The sequence below is a fragment of the Hippopotamus amphibius genome, chromosome 1 (genome assembly GCF_030028045.1).
Source record: "Hippopotamus amphibius kiboko isolate mHipAmp2 chromosome 1, mHipAmp2.hap2, whole genome shotgun sequence".
Lineage (NCBI taxonomy): Eukaryota > Metazoa > Chordata > Mammalia > Artiodactyla > Hippopotamidae > Hippopotamus > Hippopotamus amphibius.
This window is the reverse complement of record NC_080186.1, coordinates 35746880-35768469: the sequence shown is the minus strand read 5'-3', so window position 1 is coordinate 35768469 and position 21590 is coordinate 35746880. Positions and strand designations below refer to the sequence as shown.

The following is a 21590-nucleotide window of genomic DNA, read 5'->3' as shown; positions in this document are numbered from 1 at the left end:
CCAAGGCCCCAAGTCTTCTACCTAGGAAACTTCCCACCCCTTCAGAAATGAAACTTCCTCCATGCAGCCTTCCTCACTGGTCCCATCCTCCCAGCTTAGTTAGCATGGTAGCTACAGGCTAGATCAGCCTGTGTTCAGACAGAACAAGGCATGGCAGCATTAGGGGCCTAGTGCTCAGCACTGTTGATTAAACAAATGTGTGCATGCGTAAACATCGGGACTAATTTAGTAGCTGACATTACTGCCGTCCCCACCTACTCCAAGGGCATCAGGACTATTCAGAATGGCTCCAGTCCAGGCGGCTTGGTTATACCAGTGCCCCTCCCACCCCAGGAGCTAGAGGTTGGCCCCCTCATGCCCTACCAAGGCGTGGGTCCAAGCATCCTCCCATCCTTCCCCCAGGTCTTCTGAGGTCACCCAGTTAGGTGGTGAGGGCAGTAAAAAGGAAGCAGAGACAGCAGTGCAGTGAGGGTTCAAGTTTATTCTTTGGGGACAGGGAGGGGTGAGGAGGAAGTGTGGGTGGGACGGGGGCGCCCCTCAGTAGTCAGCTGTGTAATCTGTGCCATGTAGCCCCCGGCACAGCAGTGTGAACTCTTTCACCATCTCCTTCACCCGCCTCTTGTTTACTCGCTCGCTGAAGGAGAGAAGGAAGAGCAAGTTAGCACCATCCACCATACCTCTTCCTCCCCCAAGCCCAGGCCCTGCCAGCTCTGCTCACCGAAGGATCTGTTGGCTGAAGGTGTCCTTCTGTTCAGGGCTGAGGCGGGCAGAGGGAAAACCAGGTGACTGAAATGCCTCCTTGATCCACACGCTCAGGAGGCTGAAGCAGTGTTTGTTCAGAGCAAATAGGATGTCGGCAAAGCAGTCCATGAGGCTGCGGGAGGCCTGGCCCCCAATGGCCTGAGGGAGACGGGTTCTCAGCATACCAGGGCCTTGTCCCTCTGCAGCAAGGGTGCCTAGCCACACCCACCCACTCCCAGACAGTTCCTCAGCCAAAGTGCACATGACAGGTAAGTGCTACTTTTTAACAGCCAGCTGATCCTCACAGCAACCTAACAACTTCCAGCCATTTACTTGACGGAGAAACAGAAGAGCTTAGGGAACCAAGGCTCAAGATCCCCAGGAGGGCAGCTGCCTCAACAGTGAGGGTCACCCAACCCCCATCAACCCCCCCCCACCCCAATTTGCTCCATCTCACCTCCAGCACTGCTATGAGCAGCATACGGCCATCCTCCTGTACCACCTTTCCCACAGGTTCTACTTCCCCACACCGAGGCAGCAGCTCTGTCTACAGAGGATGGAGAGGCCCGTCAACCCCAGCTCTTCCCCCCCCATCTCCCTGGAGACAAAACCTGCACACCACACCCCTAACCCTCTAGAGTCCTGGGCAGGGTACACTGAGTATGGAGGTGGGGGTTAGGGGTTAGCACAGGACTCACAAAGAAGCCACAGGAGGCCTTGACAGTAGGTGCTTCGGGGAACTTGAGGGCCAGCACAGCTGTGGGAGAGGCAGAGGCAGATCAGATGGGGCTCGAGGATCCTCCCAAGGGGACCCCAGGCCGACCTGTCCACTTGGCCCCACTTACCACACTGGAACACAGCTTTGACATCCAATCGTTCACACAGGAACAAATCTGGCTTCCGCTTCAGAGCCTGCAGGAGGTGGAGCTGGTAAGCCCAGCCCCAGCCAATCCCAAGAACCATCCCCCCACTCACCTGCCACCCAGACCTCAAGTTTACACACAAGTACAGGCTGCCAAACCAGCCACCCAGCCACCTCTGGGGGACCCAGACCACTCCAGAGTTCAGTAGGTCAGGAGGGGAGCAGTCAAGGGATGCTACATACACGTATGTGTACAAGAACGCACGGGCGTATGAGAAAGGCTGGGAGTCATAATGCACCTCAGCCCCCACCCCCCGCCGTCAGGGCCAGACCTCCTGCAAGCTCCAGGTTGCCGGCAATGACTTCACTTTGATTCACAGAGGCAGTTGAGGCCCCCTGCATTTGTTAACTGGGCAGCAGGAAGAAGAGATGACAGCTGGACATGAAGCCCAGTCTAAAAGCCCCTCCTATGTCCTGCCTGCATTCCTCAGACACTCTCCAGCTTAGGAAGAGGAAAAGCAGGGCAGGAGCCTGGGAGCCACGGCCACACCTTTCACTCAGAATACCCTGTGTCCAGGCCCTTCTCCTCCATACCCAGCCCAGGTGCCAGGGCTGCCATGTTGGGGGGAGTGGACCGAGTACAGGGGCAGAGAGCCCACCCCAAGTGGTATGGGCATGACTGGCACATCCTCAGGTCACAGGAGACGCTCTGCACAGTTCCCACAGTCATCAAGCACTGCTGTTCCCCAGCAGCCCCCCAACGCATACACATTGTCCCTTAACCCTCCAGTCCTCACAGACCTTCCACTCCCCCATGTTCACTCATGTGCACACAGCCCCACACGCACCCTCACTTGAAACGTCCTACTTACCCTCTATCACACACCTGTCACATTCCTTGTACACGCCACTTTCTCGCATTTGCAACACACTCTCACTAAATATTCACATCCCACCCCGCCATGTCCCCAAACCATGTCCACACACCCACACCCTCATCCTACCAAGTTCTCCAGCATGTGCACTCTCCCCACACACACCCACAAATACACAACGAAATGCCCTCACCCCAAAGATACACCCTCATGGATACCCACACGCATGTCCACCCAGGCCCAGGACAAGTGTCCATTCCCACTCCTCCTGCGCCCCCTCCACTAGGTTGTAAGTTCCAGGAGAGTAAGAACTGTGCCTGCTTTTTCTCACCATTACATTCTCAGCACTTAGAAGACTACCAAGCATGTATTAAACACTCAAAGAATATTTGTGGGGTGATTAAGCAAAGAAACACATCTTTGACCCAACCCACAGGACCCCCCAACTCACAGGAACTCCCTGACACGTAGAACCCCCATCACACTGACCCCACATTCCTAAAGCTCGACACATATATCTTCCCAAACATATAACCCCTAATACAGACACACCACTACCATATATACTCCTACCCTCCATAACACACACTCCCACAGCCCAACACACATGCCTCCAACACACATCAATATTCAAACTCCATCAATGCCTAACGCACATCAACATACAACATGCATCAATGCACAGGCCCACACTTCAATACAGATTTATCCCGACACTCAACACAATACACATACTACTTACGGCAGGCACGTGATTTCTGTTCCCTTCCCAAACCAAACTCAAAACATACAAGTAAGGTCCGACACACTTAAACACACACCAGACACATCTCACAATGAAGCCAGCACCCCACCTCCCAGCAGCAGCAGGATTTGTCCGACAGCCCAGCGACAGCCCAGCTCTGGGCTCCACCACAGCACATTCATCTCGGCCCCTCCCTCGGAGCTCCTCCCAGCCTACCTCTCGAGAGCAGGCTGGGGGCACTGAGGCAGGCAGTTCCCGGCAGGAGCACGGGGACAATGAACCCCAGGCCCTTCGACTCTGGTCCTGCCCCTGAACTCCTTGGTCACCCCAGCCCCACAGGAGCTGCTGGGCACAGTTACCACCCCCTCCCTTACCCACCCACCAGGTCAGCCCAGCTCCCTCCCTTCGGGATCAGCCTCTCCCTGGTCTCTATGGAGGACTGAGCTAGTTGAGGCAAGGGGGCACTAAAGGAGGATGTTGGGTTGTCAACTTCCACGGAAACAGATGAAGAAATTCTATTCAACTGAACAGAAAAAAAAATTTGTCAACAGAAAGCTAAAAATAGGCTTAAATTGAATTTCAACATAAGAGAAAGAGAAAGAGAGAGAACAGAACGTGAATGAATAAAACTAAAACACACCTGTGCCAGGAGTTGCATAAATGAATCAACAATATCAGGATGATCCCTGGGCCCTAAAATATAATAAAGATGGAACTTAAGAAAAAATTATACAAACAGCAACTCAACCTCATATAGTTATGTGGGACTGAGAGCCTGCAGGGAGACAGCGTGGGGGCACATGAGCAGCAGGAAGCAAGATAAAGAAACAAAACATACAAAAACCATGAACTGGGAGAAGCCCAACAGAAAGAGACGGCAAAGTGAAGGACGGTCTGCCCCAGCTCCCTCCCAAGGGGCCTTCCACCTACTCCCCACTCCTCCTCGGGTCAGTCTCCAAGTGACCCTGCGGTGCTCAAGCAATGCTGGCCACCACGTAGCTGGACAAACAGCCCCCGCACTCTTGCTGTGGACTCCGTCACGCTGCAGTGGCCCTACACTGCTTCCTAGCACATACCTCCCCATCGCTAGCCATCGAAGAGGAGGGCAGGGCTGGTGGGAGGTTGGTCCTTGGTACTGCCTTTGGAGGCCTGGCTGAAGGCCCTAGAAAGGCCTGGGTATCATCGTCTGAGCAGGTGCCCCCTCCCTTCCATGACCTTAGGGCTCTTGGTTTAGCCAAAGAAAGGAATCCATTGGGTTCTCTTAAACCAGAAGACTCCTTCTTGGGTACTGCAGTGCCCACTATGCTGCGGGGATGGCTGGGCAAGCCACTGGCAAGGCCTAGGGGAGGGAACTGCAACATGAGGCCAAAAATGAGAGCCCCACCCACAAAGCCCCTCCACATGGACACAGACTCAGCAGAGAGCCAGGCTCAGGGCTGACCATCAGCTCCCACCATCTGGACGCACGAAGAAAGAGGGAAACCAGTCAATGTGCCACCCCACAGTGCGATGGGAAGGCAGAGCCCGAGGAAAGTATGGCAAGACTGGGACAGCAATAGCAGTGAGGGGGCCATCCTGTCCTGTAAGACAACCAACAAGCCCAACAAATAGGATGTTGGACACTATTCTGCTCCCAGTTCTGATGACGCCTGCGGCAACGATGAGGCGTGTGCCTGGAGTTCCTGCCCGCTGCCCCACTCCCAGGAGGAGGTGCTGCGGGAACCCCTGCCTGAGACACCACTAAGCAGCTGTGTGATCTTGCGCAAGCCACAAACGCTTGGTTTCCCCGACTGTCAGGTTGATAATAATCTCTCCCCTGCTTCCTTCAGGCTGTGAGGAGCCACTGATAAAGCCCATCCCTTCCACATCTGCACCCCAAGTTACTCAAGTCTTGGAAAATGAGGCCCAAAGTGCCCCATGCCTGGGCCCCCCTGCAGACGGCAGGTCCGACGTTCAGCAGCCACCCTTGTTAGAGGTGGGCCGGGCGGTGAGGGAGAAAGGCTCCAAGGGCAAGAAGCCCTCGTCCTCCTTTCTTCAACAGCGTCTGGTGCCTACTCTATGCTGGCCTTGTTTTGACGGCTGCAGAGGGAAGAGACCCAAGCCTGCCCTTGAGGAGCTTAGTTTAGGGGGAGAGACAGACGTGGAAGCTGCTTACTGAGTGTAATCAGTGCTGTATCAGCAGTGCGTACCCGATGTAGTTTTGGCACAAGGTCAGAAGCACCCAGCTCTGCCTCAGAGAAGCTTCCGAGGACTGATGCACGGGTAAGGCACAGAGGAGTGAGAGCTCACCCAGTAAAGGACACAGGGCAATCCAGGTGGAGGAGCAAGGCACAGGGATCAAATGGGACACTGCGGGAAAAGTCAGGGTGGCGGAACGGTGATGGACGTTGAGAAGCATGCAGGAGCTATATCATGTGGAGAGGAGGATGATAATCCCACAGTGATGGGGAGCAATGGAAGGGCTTTAAGCCGGGAAGGGAAAGTGCTCAGATGTGTGTCTTATAAAAAATATTACAGGTGCAGGGTACAGAATGAATTGGAGAAGGGCAGATGTCAGGGAAACCAGTTCGAAGATTGCTGAAGTGATCCAGATGGCACCCTGCACTGGAATAGTGGCTGTGGAGGGTGGGGAGAAGTGGGCAGGCTGAAGAGCCACCAGGACTTGTCCCCAGCTGGATATGAGGAGGGGGAAAGGTGGCACTGAGGATGACCACACCCGGGTTTCTGGCTCAGGCCTCTCCCCACTTCGGAAACTACCCATGGCCTACCGCAGCAGGGGCCAGCAGCAGGGGACCGGACGCCAAGGACAGAAGCAGAGAGCACTCCAGCTTCACCTGAGACTCCTGGGGAGCCTCATACCTGTGACCACGATTCTAGGCAAAACTCAGGAGGCTGGCAGAACAATACTGTTTCTTTCCCAAGTGAGAAGCCTGGGTTAGGCAGCAGGGGGAGCTGGAACCCCCTGCTCTCAACTTCTCTCAGGCAGCGGGCGGTAGTGAATGGGGGCCTGGAACCACAGCCAAAGGCTTTTGGCCTAGAAAGGAGTAAGTGTCAATGCAGGGAAAGGAACCTACACTCACCGAGTACATTGTGTGCAAAAATCCCAAGCCAGAGGCCCAAAAGATGCTACTTTAATACCTATCACAATCCTATCAAGTATATGAAATCTCCATTTCACGCACATGGAAACGAAGGCTCTGAAAAGGTAAGTGACTTGCCCAAGGTCACACAACTAGTTGGTGGTGCTGAGCTTAGAATCTAGGTCTGTCTGACTTTGAAGCCCACGCTCTCTCCACTTTTCATTCCATCCCAAAGGAAATGGACCCAGCCTGGTGCCCCAAGTCCCTCAGATCTTCCAGCCCCACCTTCCCCCACGTGCAGACTGGCCCTGAGTCCAGCAGGCCAGCAGAAGACATCATTCACTCTCTTGTCCACTTCAACCTAAGGTGTCAACTATTTGTAAGGTGACAATTGTGCTGTGCTTGATCCCGTCAGTTTCCCATCAAGTCCCATGTGCAACCCAGGGGAGAGAGGAGAACAGAGTGGGCAGCTGTGGCTCCCCAGTCAGGGAAGCAGAGGCAGTGGCAGTGGCGGCAGCAGCAGAGACCCTGGTCAGGACCTACCTTGCTGGAAGAGGGTGAGTGTGACGGAGGTGACGAGCAGGAAGAGGGCCTCAATTGGGGGAAAGTGGGCAGGCTCATGAGCAAAGATGTGAACCAGCTACAACAAAGCAGGGAATTCTGGTCAGCTGAGGTGCTGGCCCACCAGGACGGGCCAACATCCCTGGAATACAGGCGAGAACCCCTGCCAGAGCAGACATCCTCCCCACTCCACCCACCCGCCCAATCCCTGGCTCAGATCTCTGCCTGAGATAACATCTCGAACACTGCTGCCCCCACTAGAAGGCCCACCTGTCGAGTGAGGTCAAGAGCAGAGGCCTGGGGGATGGTGCTGTACATCCGACCCAGCATCTCACACAGCTGCGGCACCATGGGGGCAAAGTCATCCAACAGTGTCTTAACAGACTTCTCGAAGATAGCGCACACCGCCTGGGAAGAAAGCAGAGGGGCCCTGGTACGCAGGTCACGGTCAGCTGGAACAGAACCGAGGCCCTGCAGAGGAAGCCTAAAAATCGGCTCTTACCAAAGCCCTGCCTGGCTCTGCGAACCAAAGAAGGTCGGCGCGTCTGACCCTCACCCTGCAAGACCAGAGGCTGAAAGGCCCTTCTCATGAGGGCTGAAGCTGGAACCTGGTAACCTAACACCTGCTACTTGCACCTCTACCATTGCCTCTCGGGGAGCAACAACAGCGAACGGCGCGAGGAGCTCCTGAGCTGGACAGAACCGAGGCAGCTCTCTGACGCGACACTGGATCCCTGACTGTCACTCAGCCCAGCATCGCAGTCCTTGAGTCTAGCACTTCCTGTGATACTGGCAAGTTCTGAATGTCTCCCCCAGAGGTTCCCTGTGTCTATGGGGCAGGACTCATCTCCTTTACTTCCCCAGGTCGTCACAAGCCGAGATGGGGTGGCCACACCTTCTTCCTGCTCCACCACTGAGCAAAGTCACCATGGGAACCGGTGGCAAGGGTCAGGACTCACCTCCACCACCTGGGCATCATTCAGCCATTTGCTCAGCACCTTCTGGATAAGCTGGAAGACCTGCTGCAGTACCACCACCACCTGAAGACACAGGAAGAAGTGAGGTGCCCCCACCGCCACTCTCACCCACCCGTGAAGGACCACTTGGTAGTTGCAAGTAGGCCAGGAGTTCACACCTATTACCCCAGACTGCATGTTAAGGACTCAGTGCATAGGACCCTTGGGGAAGGAATGATTTGCTGAATCCCCATGAATAAAAGAGGATACCCTGAATTCTACGGATGTTCTTTGAGGAAGCTTCAAACTGCAAAGCAGGGACATTATGAGTGCTTCAGAAGAGTCTTAAAACTTTGTAACCTTTTTAAAAAGTCACTCCCTATCTGCTTCTGCTCAGTAAAAGCATTTTAGTGCCAAAGGCCTATGGACTAGCCCCTGAAGAAGCAGAGATACTGTCTCACCCAGACAGGCTTGGGGTATAGAGCCCCAAGGGCTGCATAGATACGGGCAGCTTATGGTGGAGCAGAGAGCAGCCTGAGGTCCTGGGAGGTGAGGGAAGGCAGGATGATGACTGCCATAGAAGGAGAAGGGACTCTGTGGGAGGACAGTGGCCTTGGTTTGGTCTGGAGCCAAAAGGGTAACTGAAACTGGGGTGAGGAGTTGAAGAGAGGGGCCAGGATACTGTGGCTTCCCTTTCTCCAGGAGAAATCCCGGAGGGGGTACTTAGAACAATACCAAAGCAGTGCCTCACACCTGTACAGAGCCTTACAGTTTGCAAAGTACTCTCAGTCAAGACCATACCTGCTGTCCAGCACAGCTCTATGAGATGAGCACCAGATATCCTGATGTTCATAGTTTTGAATAGGACGCTGAGGCTTGCCCCACCCCAAACCCCTGTGCCCGAGCTTACCACGGTACTTATCACACTGCTTTGTGACAATCTGTTTACATGTATTTCCTCTGTTCTAGGAGCAACTCAAAGGCAAGAACTATTACATGTGGAGCATGTAAGCATCCTCAGTGCTCATAGGGGAGAGTGAATGCTGAAGTAGAAGGTCTCACAGGGTTGGGGGTTAAACAGGGGCCCATAATTACATCACTTAGGGGTTGAAGGATAATGTCAGTGTCCCCCACGGGGAGGAGGAAACACTGTAACACCACCCCTGCTGGGATGGCGACAAAGACATCACCCACAGGACTGAGTGAGACAATGACATCACTCCCTACAGAGCAGGAGGCAATGGTAGGGTCATTCACAGGGTCAGAGGACCAAATGCATCATGCCCCATGGGGCCAGGGAAGCAATCACAGTATTACTGGCAGAGTTCAGGGGTGACTATGACATTCCCACAGGGCTGGAGGGGGGTGGGGGGTGGGGCGCAACAGCAATGACAACATCACCCACGGGGTTGGGTCCCTGCGGCACTGGCAGCTTCCGGAGCTCAGAGCCTTCATGATCATCCTCATGATGACTGACGTCCAGCGTGGTGAAGAGGTTGGAGAGAAGCCCCAAGATGTGGACAATGGCCAGCTTGTTGGAGGGATTAGGCTACAGGGAGAAGGCAACCAAGCTCTGGGTCTCCCAGCCCTGACTGCCACTCCAGCCCCACCCCTCAGCAGCCACAGCCCACAGCCCACAGCCCCAGAAGCCCACTGCTGCTCCCTGGCCACATACACGCATGCACACAGGCACGCACGCCAGCTCACTCACTATCTCCTCTGCCAGTTTCTCCAGCTGCTGGATATACGGCGAGATGAGCGAGTGCAGGTTTTTAAGGATCTCCTCCACTTGCAGGGCTGACAGCAGGAAGCCCAGTGCCTGCATCAGCCACATGCACTGGCTCGTCTGTGGGGCAGAACATGGAGGGTCAGTCCCAGACACACCTGGCTGTGGGTGGGAAGAATGAACCTCTCGGGTAAGGTTCCAAGAACAGAGATTAAGGCACAAAGGCAGAAGACGGGATTTCTACAGACCCCACAATTCCCCAAGGAGCCCCTAGAAATGCCTGAACTCACCTTATGGATCTGTTTCATCAGCACATCCTGGGGATAAAAAGAAGGAATATGGCATCAGCGCAGGGCAGGGTGCCCTGAGGCCCAGCCCCACCAGGGCCCCTGCGTACCTGGGAGACAGCCACGATGTTGGCAGCATAGGGCGGCAAGTCATATTTGCATTCTCGGCAGATCTTCTTGAGGGTGGACACAGAAGAGATAGAGAGCTCGGGATTGCCTAGGGCATGCAGTACAAGGGGTAGAACGCTGTTGATCATGACGGGGTGGTCAGCCAGCCATTCAGACAGAGCTCCTGGGGGAAGAAGGGAAAAGGGAAGACATCTGAGGCAGGCTGGGCTGGCTGTACACCATGTCCCTGCAAGGCAGGCAGAGTTCCTGGCAGGGTGGAGCGGCAGCCCCTCTACAGAGCGCTGCTCATTCAGAGGATTGAATGGACAAACATGCACACACACGCTCAAATGTGAGCCTTACAGCCGAGAAGCAGGAAGGAGTTGTGCAGTAGAGGCCCAGCACTGCTGTTTCAGTGACAGTGAACTAGCAGGTCAGTGCACTGTAGCGAGGACCCCTAGATGTGCCAGGACAGTCAGCTGGCTGCAGTTCTGATTGTGTGTGTGGGCGTGTATGTCTCCCACTTTGGATAGGACCTAGCAGGCTGGCTATGGCTGGGGATGTGTGCTTTGGCTCTGGGAGTGCGCTCGTGGGTGTACTCCAGGCCTCACCAATGGTGAACATGACAGTGTCCGCCAGCTGCACATTGCTGATGCTGATCCGTGGGATGAGGCCAATGAGCCCGGGCACCACATCAGAATAGTTGACATCGATGGTCTCTGCGATGGATTGGAAGCCATAGAGCAGGGCCTCTGTGTGCTGGGGAAAGAGGATGCCACTGGCTTGGCTGAGGAGGAGGGTGTGACGGGTCTGGGAGGGCTGAGGGAATCAGGCTGGGGAGGTACCTGCCAGGAGTAGGGCTCCTCTGAGCTGGTGAGCAAACGGCCCAGCTTGTCATAGAGGTTGCTGAGCAGCTCGGCCCCCAGCATCTCATAGACATACATGAGCGTGTCTGAGATGTCCACCCTGAGAAGCAGATAAAGGCCTTATACACTGCTTGGATGTTTCCCCCAGGAACCCACCCCAGTTCCCTCAGAGCCCTGCCAAAGTGCCTAGAGAACAGAGAAAGGAGGCCCAGGATTCAGGGAGCCTGGCCTTGGGCCCCTCCCCTCACTGCCTTCATTATTTCAGGACACCCTTTAGAGCTAGGATTGGCCTATTACCATCACCTGTAAATTCGGAACTGCTCCTTCTCATCTGAGGACCAGAATCCATATTCTTCATCAGAAGGGAACTGGGCCTTGTGCAGAAGCACATCCACCAGCTGGAAGTAGACCGGCCGGTATACCTGCTGGTACACAGCCTGCTTCTCTGCCTCAAAGGACAGAATGTCATCCTGAGAGAGCCAGGGAGGAGAGTTAGCCACAGGAGCCCATGATCCACCTTCTTCCATCACGGCCCAGTCCTACTGAAGGTCACATGACACACCTGCAGCGTGTACCAGAAGGTGAGGGTCAGGGAGCTGGTGGTCTCATTGACAGGGAAGTGGCCGGGGATGCCCGTGCAGAACATGATCATGTTGACGAGGGCCAGGAAGCTCTGCCAGTGCTCCACTTGGTCCAGCAAGGCCCTGGGAGGGAGGGGACATGAGGAGGTCATTCCACCTCCCCCACTTCTCAGAGGGCCCTACTATTCCACTGCCAGCTGCCCCCTCCTCACCGGGAGTGGTTCTCGCCCAGGGCCACAGCAATGCGACAGATGCCATGGGAGGTCTCCATGTCCCCATTCTGCACTGCCTGTCGCAGTTGATCCTGCAGTCCCAGCACCAGTGGGATGAGTTTCAGGAGTGTGTTCACATACCTGGAGGCATGAGGTGAAGAGACCCCATTCAGAGCTGTCTGCCCATCCCCCACCAGCTTTAAGAGAAAGGCACAATCTCCCTGTCATCCATCAAAGCCCCGCGTGCCACGTAAAACCCAAAGTGAAAAAGAGGTCAGGGCCTACACGGCAGGTTTGATGCTGTCCAATTTGGGAAGAACCTTAGGTCAGAGACCTCCAGGAGAACTCTGGGAAGGAAGCACAAGAAGGTAAGTGTTATGGGTGGACTTGTGTACTCCAGTTGGACTTAGAGTTAATGCTGAAATGGGTTAAGACTTTTGCAGAGGTTGGGATAAGGTGAATGTGTTTTGCATGTGGGAAAGACATAAATTTGGGGGGACCAGAGAACAGACTGTTAGGGATTGAATTGTGCCCCCCCCAAAAAATATGTTGAAGCCCTAACCTCCAGGACCTCAGAATGTGACCTGATTTGGAAATAGGGTCATTGTAGATTAGATCACAGAGTAGGGGGTGGCTCTAATGCAATATGACTGGTATTCTTAAAAGGAGACATTCACATGAAGACAGAGACCTACAGGGAGAATGACGTGTGACAACAAAGGCAGAGGCTGGAATTATGCAGCTGCAAGCCAAGTGAACACCAAAGATTGCCAGCTTCTGGTGAGAAGCTAGGAGGCAGCGAGGAAGGACTCTCCTACAGGTTTCAGACGGGGCTGACACCTTGATTTCGGACCTCTATCCTCTACAACCGTGAGACAATAAATTTCTGCTCTGTGTGCCAGTCTGTGGCACTTTATAATGGCAGCTCTAGGAAACTAATACAGTCAATGTCGGGGGAGACTGAACAAGGATGGGAGACAGAAGAGGTAACAGAGGCTGAGGAGTCCTGTTAGAGATTTTAGAAGGCAGCAACGGCTCCTGAGAGCATCAGCCCTCACCTTCCACCAAATCCTAACTCCTAAGGACTCTGGTGGCAGTAAGGAAGGGAGAGAAATAGATGATGAACTCACAGGGAGCTTAGAGGCAACATATGGATTTGAGGATGGGGAAGAGTCACGAACAACTCTCCGTGGTGGAGGTATTCACTGAGACCTGGAGGAGTGGGTGGGAGGGGACAGTACTAAATTTCATGGGAGGCCAGAAGGTGTAAGTTCAATGTTAGGCATGTTGAATCCGAGGTGCCTAGTGAGGCAGGCAGGTACAAGTGTCCAGAGAGTTGGATATAAAAACCTGAAGCCCAATGGAGAGGTAAGAGCAAGAGACATAGATTTTGGAATCATCAGCAAACAGCTATGGGAGTAGATGAGAACTGCCCAAGAAGAAAGTGTTGAATGAGAGAAAAGAGCACAATGATGCCTACAGAAGGAGCAGAGGAAGCAGAGCATAAAAAGGAGACCGAGTGAAGGCTAGCTCCATTCCCAGAAACCTGCTGTATGGAGATGAGACTAAGCAGAGGAAGTGATACTCTCAGGGGGGATTCCTCTGCTGTCAATCATGTCACTACAGCAATCTATGGAGGGGAGGGGGTACTGAGGGTCCGGAAGGAGTTCTATCTGGACTTGCCCCAAGCAAGTGGTTAGGAGGTAGCCCCATAACCTTAGGCAGAGGATGAGAAAGACAAGAGGCAACCAGTCCAGGATGTTGGCCTTCTCCACATCCTGGTTCTGGTGGGACAAGACATCCATACCAGGATACCCGCAGCCCAGAGACAGTTCCAGAGGGTGCTGCCTGGAGACAGCGGGGATAGCTTCGGTCTCATGGCCCTGACACGGGCTGCACCACAAGACAATGGGCACCTTCAGGCCAGACTCTGGCACAATGAGTAGGGGCAGGGCCAAGGCCATGGCTCGCAAGCTCCCCAGTAGCTGAGATGGGGGCAGGAGGTAGTGCCCTACCCCCACAGCATCCCCACTATATTCCAAGGCTCCCTCACACCTTCAAAATGCACAAACACAGTAGGTACTCAATGAAAATTCTTCATTTGTCTCATCTGCACCTCATAATAGGAAAAGTCAAGGACAATGTAGCCCAGCAGAGCTCAGAGTATTCCTCAAGGTCACAGAGCAAATTAGAGACAGATTCCAGGCTAAGACAGCGCCTTACGCAGCTATAGATCTGCTTCTGTTTCAGGGCCCAACCTGAATTTCCCCAAAAGATCTATGCAGCTCTCAGCCCATATCTCAAGTTCTAACTGATGGGAGCCACCAAGAGCCTGTCTGACTGACCTTCTTGCCCTTCCCCAAGCCCCAATAAAAAAGCTTTACCAGGATAAAAAAAACAAATCTCGGGAAGAAAAAAAATTTCGAAGGAGAGAGAGCCAGGCAAGCAGCAGCAGCTGTGGAGGGGTGGGAAAACGGTGACTTGAGTGTAAGCTCAGCCAAGGAGAGAGCCGATGTCAGGAGGCAGTGGCTGGAAGACCCAGAAGTCAAAGCCACTGAAGATGACTTTCTCAAGCCAAAGCTAGAAAACAGACTAGACAGAGGAAGGCCCAAACACTGACTCCAGGCTGGGTGCAGCCCACCCTCGAGGCAAACTCTTGCATAGATTTCCTACCACCTGGGCACCTGTGCCTGAGACCTGTGAGCAAACAGAATGGGCCTCGAGGCTTCTAGGTTTGGGGGAGGAAGATAGAGAGGATGTCTTTAAGCAGCATGGCTGTGACTGGGTTCAAAAGGCCTGGCTCCTGTTGGTCAGCTCAAGCTGCTGGGGCAGGGCTGCTGGGACTCCTTGGCTGCCACTCACACTGAGCTCAGCCCAGACCTGCAATTAGAGCTCCGGGAGCAGAGCTGAGAAAATGGGGAGAGTTGCTAAGCAACCAAGGGGGCTGCAGCCAATGGGCGCTCAGGAGGCTATAGGTTCCCTCACTGGCTCCTTGCTCGCTCGTTCGTTCAGAGAAGAGGCATCAATTACCTGCCAAAGCCCTCGAGACTGGTTAGGCGGGTAAACCTGGGTGTATCCAAGGACACCCCACATCACCCACGCACTGGCCCTGCCAATTCTGCTGAGCCAAGCCAGCCAAGAAAGGCCTTGACCTGGGACTTGGTACCTACTTTAAGTTGGAAAACCTGGGAAGCCATGGTAAAGGGCTCATGTTAACTGCCAATGCAAAAATGATACCCAATACTAGCAACTGCCGTTTATGGAGTGTCCAGGAACCATGCTAAATCTTTCACATTCTCTTATTTAATACTCATACCAAAATACTCTCCACAGAATACCAGAGGCAGGCCCTGGGCACATTTTCCTATTTAAACTCTGTAACATGACCACACCCATTTTACTGATGATAGAAATTGAGGCTTAAAAGTGGTTTGCCCAGATCTAGGAAGTGAACCATCTGGGCTTCAAACTCAAACATGACTACTGCCAAGGATAGAGCCATCAACCACTTCCCCAGGCCATCTCTTTCAGTGGTATTTTCCCCTCTGGCTCTGCCATGCATTCCCAAAGCCTTTTCTCTGAAATGTGAAGTGTCAGACCTCCAGTCGTGCCATGGCCAATCCAACTTATATCAAAAATCCCATCATGCCATTTTCGCTACTTACAATCTTTTAATAGCTTTACATCATCCTCAGGATGAAGACCCAAATCTTAAGCCTGGCCAACAAGGTCTTGCATGGTCTGGGCCTGGCTCTCCTACCACTGGCCCCTCCACTCTGCTGTCTAATCATAACCGCTCACAGGCTCTCTCACACTCTTGCTTGGGCTCTTCCATCTTTCTGGAATGGCCTCCCCATATCCATCACCTCCATCTGGCTAACTCTTACACAGCCTTCAAAGCACAGCTCGCTTGTCACCTCCTCTGGGAAGCCCTTAATAACCCTCAGACTGGGTTAAATGCCTCCTCTGGGTTCTGACAGCCACCCGCTCCCTCCATTAGAGCGTTCATCACATAGACTGTACTTGCCCAACTAGTGTCTACTAGATTGTGAGCTCCTGACTTGCAGAAATCAACCCATCCATCTTTAGGCTCCCTGTGCTCAGCCCAGGACCTCACACACAAACAAACGCTCAAGCAACATTTGTTGAACAAGCATCTCATTACACTCACCTTGTTTCGGGTCTTTGAATGTGTGGTGGTGCTGCCCACCACAGGCCTTTGCACATGCTGTAGCTCCCAAAGCCTGGAACATTCCCTCCCCTTCCAACCTCCCCCTCCCCCACCCCCGCCCCTCAGGCAACTCTGATTTTTCATCCATTCAGAAAATAATGAATGCTACCAAGCGCTGCCCGGCACAAATGTGACAAAATAAAATGGCAGAGTGCCTGTCCTCACATTGCTGAGAGACTAATGGGGAGACATACATTAATTTATAATGAAACTGTGTTATGGGCTAAGAAGGAAAAACACTGGGAGCTCTGAGATAAAATCAAATTGAGTCTTAAAAATCATGAGGACTTCCCTAAGGAAGTGAAGTTTCAGCTGAGGCAGAGGTGATGTGACAAGTACATGCAACGGTTCAGAGGCTAGAAGGAACCAGGAGACTCGAGGGACTGAAAAGATCGTGTGAGAGTGAAGCGGCAGGGAGCACGGCAGACGGGGCTAGGGATGCCACGTTATGCGGCACCCTTGTGAATCACGTTGAGGATTCTGACCTCTATCCTAAGAGCAGTGAGGACCCACTGGAGGTTTCTGAGCAGGAAGGAAAGATTAGATCATTTTTAAAGGACTGCCCTGGGTGCCAGGTGGGCAATGAAAGGTGTAAGTGTGAAAACCAGGGGACTGGTGAAGGAGCCCCTCAGTATTCTGGGAGAGAGATGAGGACAGCTTACACTAGGGTGGTGGCAGTGGAAATGGGAAAAATAGATACACAACAGCAGAACAGCCAGGACTTGGTGACTGATTGATTGCGACAAAGGGAAGGGAAAGTCAAATATTTTCATTCAGTAATTCATTGGATGGTTAGTTGTCTAATGTCTGTCTCCCTCTCTGAATCGTAAGGACACAGACAACATCTCGTTTTGGTTCCTTGCTGTATTTCCAGCATAGGACCAGGCATGCAGTAGGCACTCTGTTAGTGTTTACTGAACAGATGGATGGATGCATGTGTGGCTGGCCAAGGAGGCTGTCCATCTCTGGGAAGGTGGGGACCGGCTCACCTCTGGGCATCAGGCTGCGAGATAGCATTGACAATGGCCTCCACACTGCTGTCAAAGAGCTCTGAGTCCTGCAGAGCAGCGAAGGCAGCCTGAATGAGCTCCTCGCAGTCCTGCAGTGGCACCTCCAGCTGCACCCAGCTGGAAAAGCACTTGAGCACCTTCTGACGCACACAGCTGGGTGAGCTGGGCTGCTGCAGCAGCTGCTCCAGCAGCGGGAAGACAGCCCCACACTCCACTGCCAGGTTGGCCCGCACCAGGCTTTTGCGATACTGGGGCAGGCGACTGGTCTGGAACTCCTCGGGCAGGACTGTCAGTAGCTCTAGCAGGGCCAGGCAGCGGCCCTGGCCATCCACCGGTGAGTCCTCAGCCTGGAAGAGCCGTACCATATCTGCCACAGCACATGGCCAAGCGTCAGGCATCATGCTGAGAGCCAGGGAGGCCAGGGCCACGCACAGCCGAGTCAGCACAATCTTGGAGCCACTGGCAAAGCGGGTGATCTGGGTGAAGAGCTGTGCCTTTAGACTCTCATACTGGTCAGTGGGGATGTCACTCCAGTAGCGAGAGATCTTGATGTGCAGGGCACTGGCCCCAAAGTACTGGATCTCAGGCACCTTGTCAGGCTGCAGTAGCTGCCAGCTGAAGTGCCAGGCCTGTGGGGAGACCTGGGCCTGCATCAGCCACTTCTGAGCCAGGTTCTTGTTCTCAATGTTGGGGTCGTAGTAGAGCTGGTGCAGCGCCTGCAGGACAGCACAGGACTGAGCAGGTGCTGGCCACTCTGGATCCTGCCAGAGCCCAGAACAGAGGGCATAACTTGGTCCTGCAAGACTCCCCTCTCTTTCTGACTGGGGGTGCTGAGCGGGAAGGGAGAGCTCAGGGCTCTGCAGTGTTTCCTGGGCCCGGAGTCCTGCGGATGTCTTGAGTGCCTGAACTTTGCCCATGCTCTACCACAGCCTATTCTCCTTATAGCAAAATATTATGGGTTCACAGAGTGAACTTCCACAGAAAAGCAGCAAGAGAGGAGGCCAAGTTCCCCAAAGGGGAAGCACCTGAAGTAAAGGGCAAGGCCCAGGTGGAAGGAAAGGCTCCATAGGGAAGAAGATAAGCCTGAGAAGAGCATGAAACAGCCTGAGGGCCCCCCCAACCCTCCCAGGCACAGCTGCTCTCATCTACTCCAACAGCGCCATTTAGCTCCCCCAGGATCATTCCTAGGTCACTCCAGATGCTGGCACCAAAGCCATTGTGAAATCTGAGCAGGACTAAGACTTTGCCAGGCAGCCCTAGGGCAGAGACAAACTGGAGGGGAGGGTGAGAACACTCCTCAGAGAGCACATGAGAGGGTCCAAAAAGCTGGTCCAGAGAAGTCTTGGCCTGCAGCCCTGGCAAACACCTAGCCTGGAGCTTTCAACTAGCCAAATCCCCAGGGTCCCAATTCCATTAGGACTTCACACAGTAAGAAAACAGTGGTTTATCTCCCTGGTAGCACATGAAACAGTGCGCCACCATGCCGACACGGCCCAGCCCCAGGAGATGTAAGAGTGAGATCAGGACTCTCACCCCCTAAGCAGGCTCCATCCAAGTAGGCTTAGCCCTATCTGTACCTCTGACAGCCAGTTATGGCCACTGTCCCTTGTTTGGACCCTCAGGGATGCTGAGGCAGGCAGAGAACAGAAGCAGAGAGATGCATCCTCACCATTGAGTATGGTAAATGAGGCTCAAGAATAACAAATGAGTATCTGCAACCATTCCCTGATTTCCAACAAGGTAGCCCCATCTCCCCATTCATCCCAGGGGGAATGCATTTCTGCATTCCAAGCCTCTGGGGGCAGAACCCAGAGAAGAAACAGAGAAGCAGTTCAAAAAAGAGGACTGGGCAGTGGGGGAGCCTGGGAGTGCCATGGCAGGAAGCCATGTGGGCAGGTGAGTAGGGAAGGACTCTGAAGCTGCCAGCAGGACCAGGTCCCTTGGACTCAGCACAAAACAAAGGGGGCCAGCCCTACTCCTGCCTGCCCAGGAGTGATCTGGCCTCAATCCAATAAAGGAAGGCCCCTTCTCCAAGGAAGACTGAAAACATAACCCAGATTGTTTTAGTTCCAGATTATCTTCTGAGTCCCTGGCTCAACAAAACAGGTCCAGGATGGCTCAGCATCACTATGGTTTCCGGAGACTGAGCTGCAGGTCTCCCGGGTTCCTGATTTCTTACTGCACTGCTCATGCAGTTCCCATGAAGCTGGAGAATAGCCAGTCTGGCTGAAGGTCTAAACCATCAGCACTCTGGAGGGACCATCCCAAGACTCTAGATTATCCACAGAGGACCCATGTCTAAGGAAGGCCAAAAATAGCCTATTAAGACACCATTGCATTGCTGACCTGCCTGCCCAGAGAGACAGCGAATGCCAGGTTCTCTGGAGGCACCATCCCAACGGGCTCCCAGCCCAGGCTCTGGCATTAGTGTCTGTCCCCAGAACTTCTGCTCTGTCACTGGAGTGCCCCCCCCCCCCCCCCCCCCCCGCTCCCGGGCCCGGGCCCTCATACCTTCTCCACATTCTCCACAGTGAAGTCCAAGGCTGGTGCTGCTCCAGCCCCTGCAGCCCCCGGTTGCTCTTCCCGCCGCTCCATCTTTGCTCCCTCCCCAGCAGGGAGGTGGACCGTGACCTGTCTCCTGCCCCAGCCTCTTGGCTGTTGGTCCCCTGCTAGACTCCGGTCTCGGTGCCCAGGCAGTGGTGGGGTGACACGGGGCCCAGGGCGAGCATGGCTGCCGAGGCCTCCCCACCTCGGTTGGGGGTGGGGGGCTTGCCAGAGGCCAAAAGGGGTGCTCGAAGGAGGAGACCACTGACGGGGACTCCTAGGAAGAAGCCGTCAGTGAGGAGTTCGCAGGCGGGGGTCCTGGTGGTAGGTCAGGGCTCTGTCCCCAGAATCTATGAGGAGGGAGTCATAGGGGAGAGGCCTCGGGGAAACCAAGGCCCTGGCCCGTAAGGGGTCACAGGGTCGATGGCCTGTACCCACAACACTGTCTTCTGACAGAGCTCTCGGGTCCTAGGAGGAGGTCACGGGAGTGGGAGGTGACGGGGGAGAGAGCCCTTCGCGGGTTACGGAGGCGCCCAACGACAAGCAGGGGTGCAGCTTCGCAAGTCTGGGGAGAAGAGTCCGTGGAGTTAAGGGGCTGTGGCACGTCCCCACCGCTCGGCCTGGCCCGCGCCGCTCTCACCACCCGGCTCCGGCCCCGCTACAGCCGCTGCCTCCGCCCCAGTGACTGACAGACGCGCCGGCCCGGCCGGGACGGGGCGGGGACCTCAGAGAGGAGCGGGTTGCCCCGAGCGCCTGTCCCCGGCACAGCGGACTCAGACACCGTCCCCCTCACCCGCGCCTGCCCTGGCCCGACCCAGCCCAACACAGCCGAACACGGCCCGGCGGAACTGCGCGGAAACTCATTCCGGGTCCCCGCTCCCGTCCTCTCGTCAGCCCGCGCGCCCCCGAGCAGGCAGCGGAGCGGCGCGCCGCTCGAGGCCCCCGCCGAGCCAAGACCCCGCCGCTGCGCACCCTGGGAAATATAGTCCGTATTGCGCCCAGCGGGAGGGCGGCGCCTTGCGGGAGGCCGCGAGCACATGGGCTGGAGACCGGTGAAGCCCCGCCAGCCCCAGGCCTATCGCGGCCAACCGGCATTCCAGGCCCGACCGGTGGGAGGTGCTGAGGCGCAGCCCCCTTGGAGAACGTGACTCAAGGGGCGGGTGGATGGAGCTGGGAACCCGTGCTGGAGGATAAGGTGTGTGTTGGGGCGGGACACTGGTGCTCCGCTGGCAGCACGACCTGCGGCCCAGGAAAGGGGCCGTCTGGGAAGAAGGCGTCCGCTCTACCCAAAGAAGAAAGGGGGCTTGGCGCGCCTCAGGAATGATAAAGGATGGCTCTCGGGGCCACCCAGCGAGCAACCGGGAAACCACATACCATGGACAGTGCTCGGAGAATTTCATTAGGTTCTCGGAAGCAACTTCTCTTTATGAGTAATTAAAATAAGAATAGCTCACATTTAAGTGCTAGGAACAGTACTTTGCATACCTTAGGTCCAGTACTGTCAACAACACCTGGTGGGTATTTTCATTCATCATTTTCAGATGAGCAAGCTGAAGTTGGGGAGATTTGAGCTTATCTTGTCCCTGGACACGCAGCTAGGGTAGGAGAGATCAGTCACAGATCTGGTTGCCCGCAGACCCCAGCAGTCTCTACCCCTCATCCCTCCACTTTGCAGCTATCCCTGCAAGGGAAAAAACAAAATCAAAAGGGAAAGGACCTCTGTACTTGTGTTCAGTGGAGGAAGCTGGCATTGGCTATAGCCATTGAGGCCTGAGAAGGTGGATGAAGGCTTCCCTGAGGAGGAGAAACTTGATCTGGGCTTGAAGAACAGCGAGAGACTGGGGAGGAGGAGGCTTGATTAGCTGGTAAGCAGAATCCAGTGGGAATCTAGTCGTTCAACAAATCTTTATCAAGAAAATGTTGGGAGTACAGCTAGTAATTTGTGCTTGCTTTAAGGGGATGCCTGTGGAGATGAGGAAGGGAGAAGAGATGAGTAATGAGATGAGGTTGAAAAGACAGGTTGGGAACAGCAGACTCTTGAAGGAGTTTAGACTTTATTCTAAGTGCAATATGAAACCATGATGGGGTTCGAGTGGGCAGTTATAATTGGATTGGCATTTTAGAAAAAAATCTATAGTACGATACATTGAAGGAGGAAAGAGTAAAAGCAAGGGGGATTTGGAAGGAGGAAACAGGAAGTTAAAA

General features: G+C 54.4%; 1 protein-coding gene across 2 annotated transcripts; it reads right to left on the bottom strand.

Annotated features, from left to right (window-relative positions):
* Nucleotides 1-461: 461 nt before the first annotated feature.
* IPO13 (importin 13) lies at nucleotides 462-20081 on the bottom strand. 2 transcript variants are annotated; one of them, XM_057708279.1, is made up of 20 exons: nucleotides 19353-20076; nucleotides 16821-17557; nucleotides 11601-11741; nucleotides 11370-11511; nucleotides 11111-11277; nucleotides 10787-10907; nucleotides 10553-10700; nucleotides 9944-10125; nucleotides 9837-9863; nucleotides 9532-9666; nucleotides 9226-9369; nucleotides 7824-7904; nucleotides 7135-7272; nucleotides 6847-6943; nucleotides 3864-3916; nucleotides 1587-1653; nucleotides 1440-1498; nucleotides 1199-1288; nucleotides 719-900; nucleotides 462-634 (listed from the first exon to the last, which is right to left on the bottom strand). In XM_057708279.1, the coding sequence occupies exons 1-20, from the start codon at nucleotides 19434-19436 to the stop codon at nucleotides 538-540; spliced, it is 2892 nt and encodes a 963-aa protein (XP_057564262.1). In that variant the 5' UTR covers nucleotides 19437-20076; the 3' UTR covers nucleotides 462-537. The 2 variants fall into 2 exon arrangements, with proteins under 2 accessions (XP_057564262.1, XP_057564269.1); XM_057708286.1 differs by lacking the exons at nucleotides 462-634; nucleotides 719-900; nucleotides 1199-1288; nucleotides 1440-1498; nucleotides 1587-1653 and adding an exon at nucleotides 3579-3746 and having other exon boundaries at nucleotides 19353-20081.
* Nucleotides 20082-21590: the final 1509 nt, after the last annotated feature.

What these genes read in the sequence shown, in the direction of transcription:
- IPO13 (XM_057708279.1), bottom strand. Translation starts at nt 19,436, where the DNA reads ATGGAGCGGCGGGAAGAGCAACCGGGGGCTGCAGGGGCTGGAGCAGCA. An exon ending in TGATGAAACAGATCCATAAG is followed by an intron (nt 9,667 to 9,836) that starts GTGAGTTCAGGC and finishes TCTGCCCCACAG; the next exon opens with ACGAGCCAGTGCATGTGGCT. An exon ending in ACTCACCCTCTTCCAGCAAG is followed by an intron (nt 3,917 to 6,846) that starts GTAGGTCCTGAC and finishes ATTATATTTTAG; the next exon opens with GGCCCAGGGATCATCCTGAT.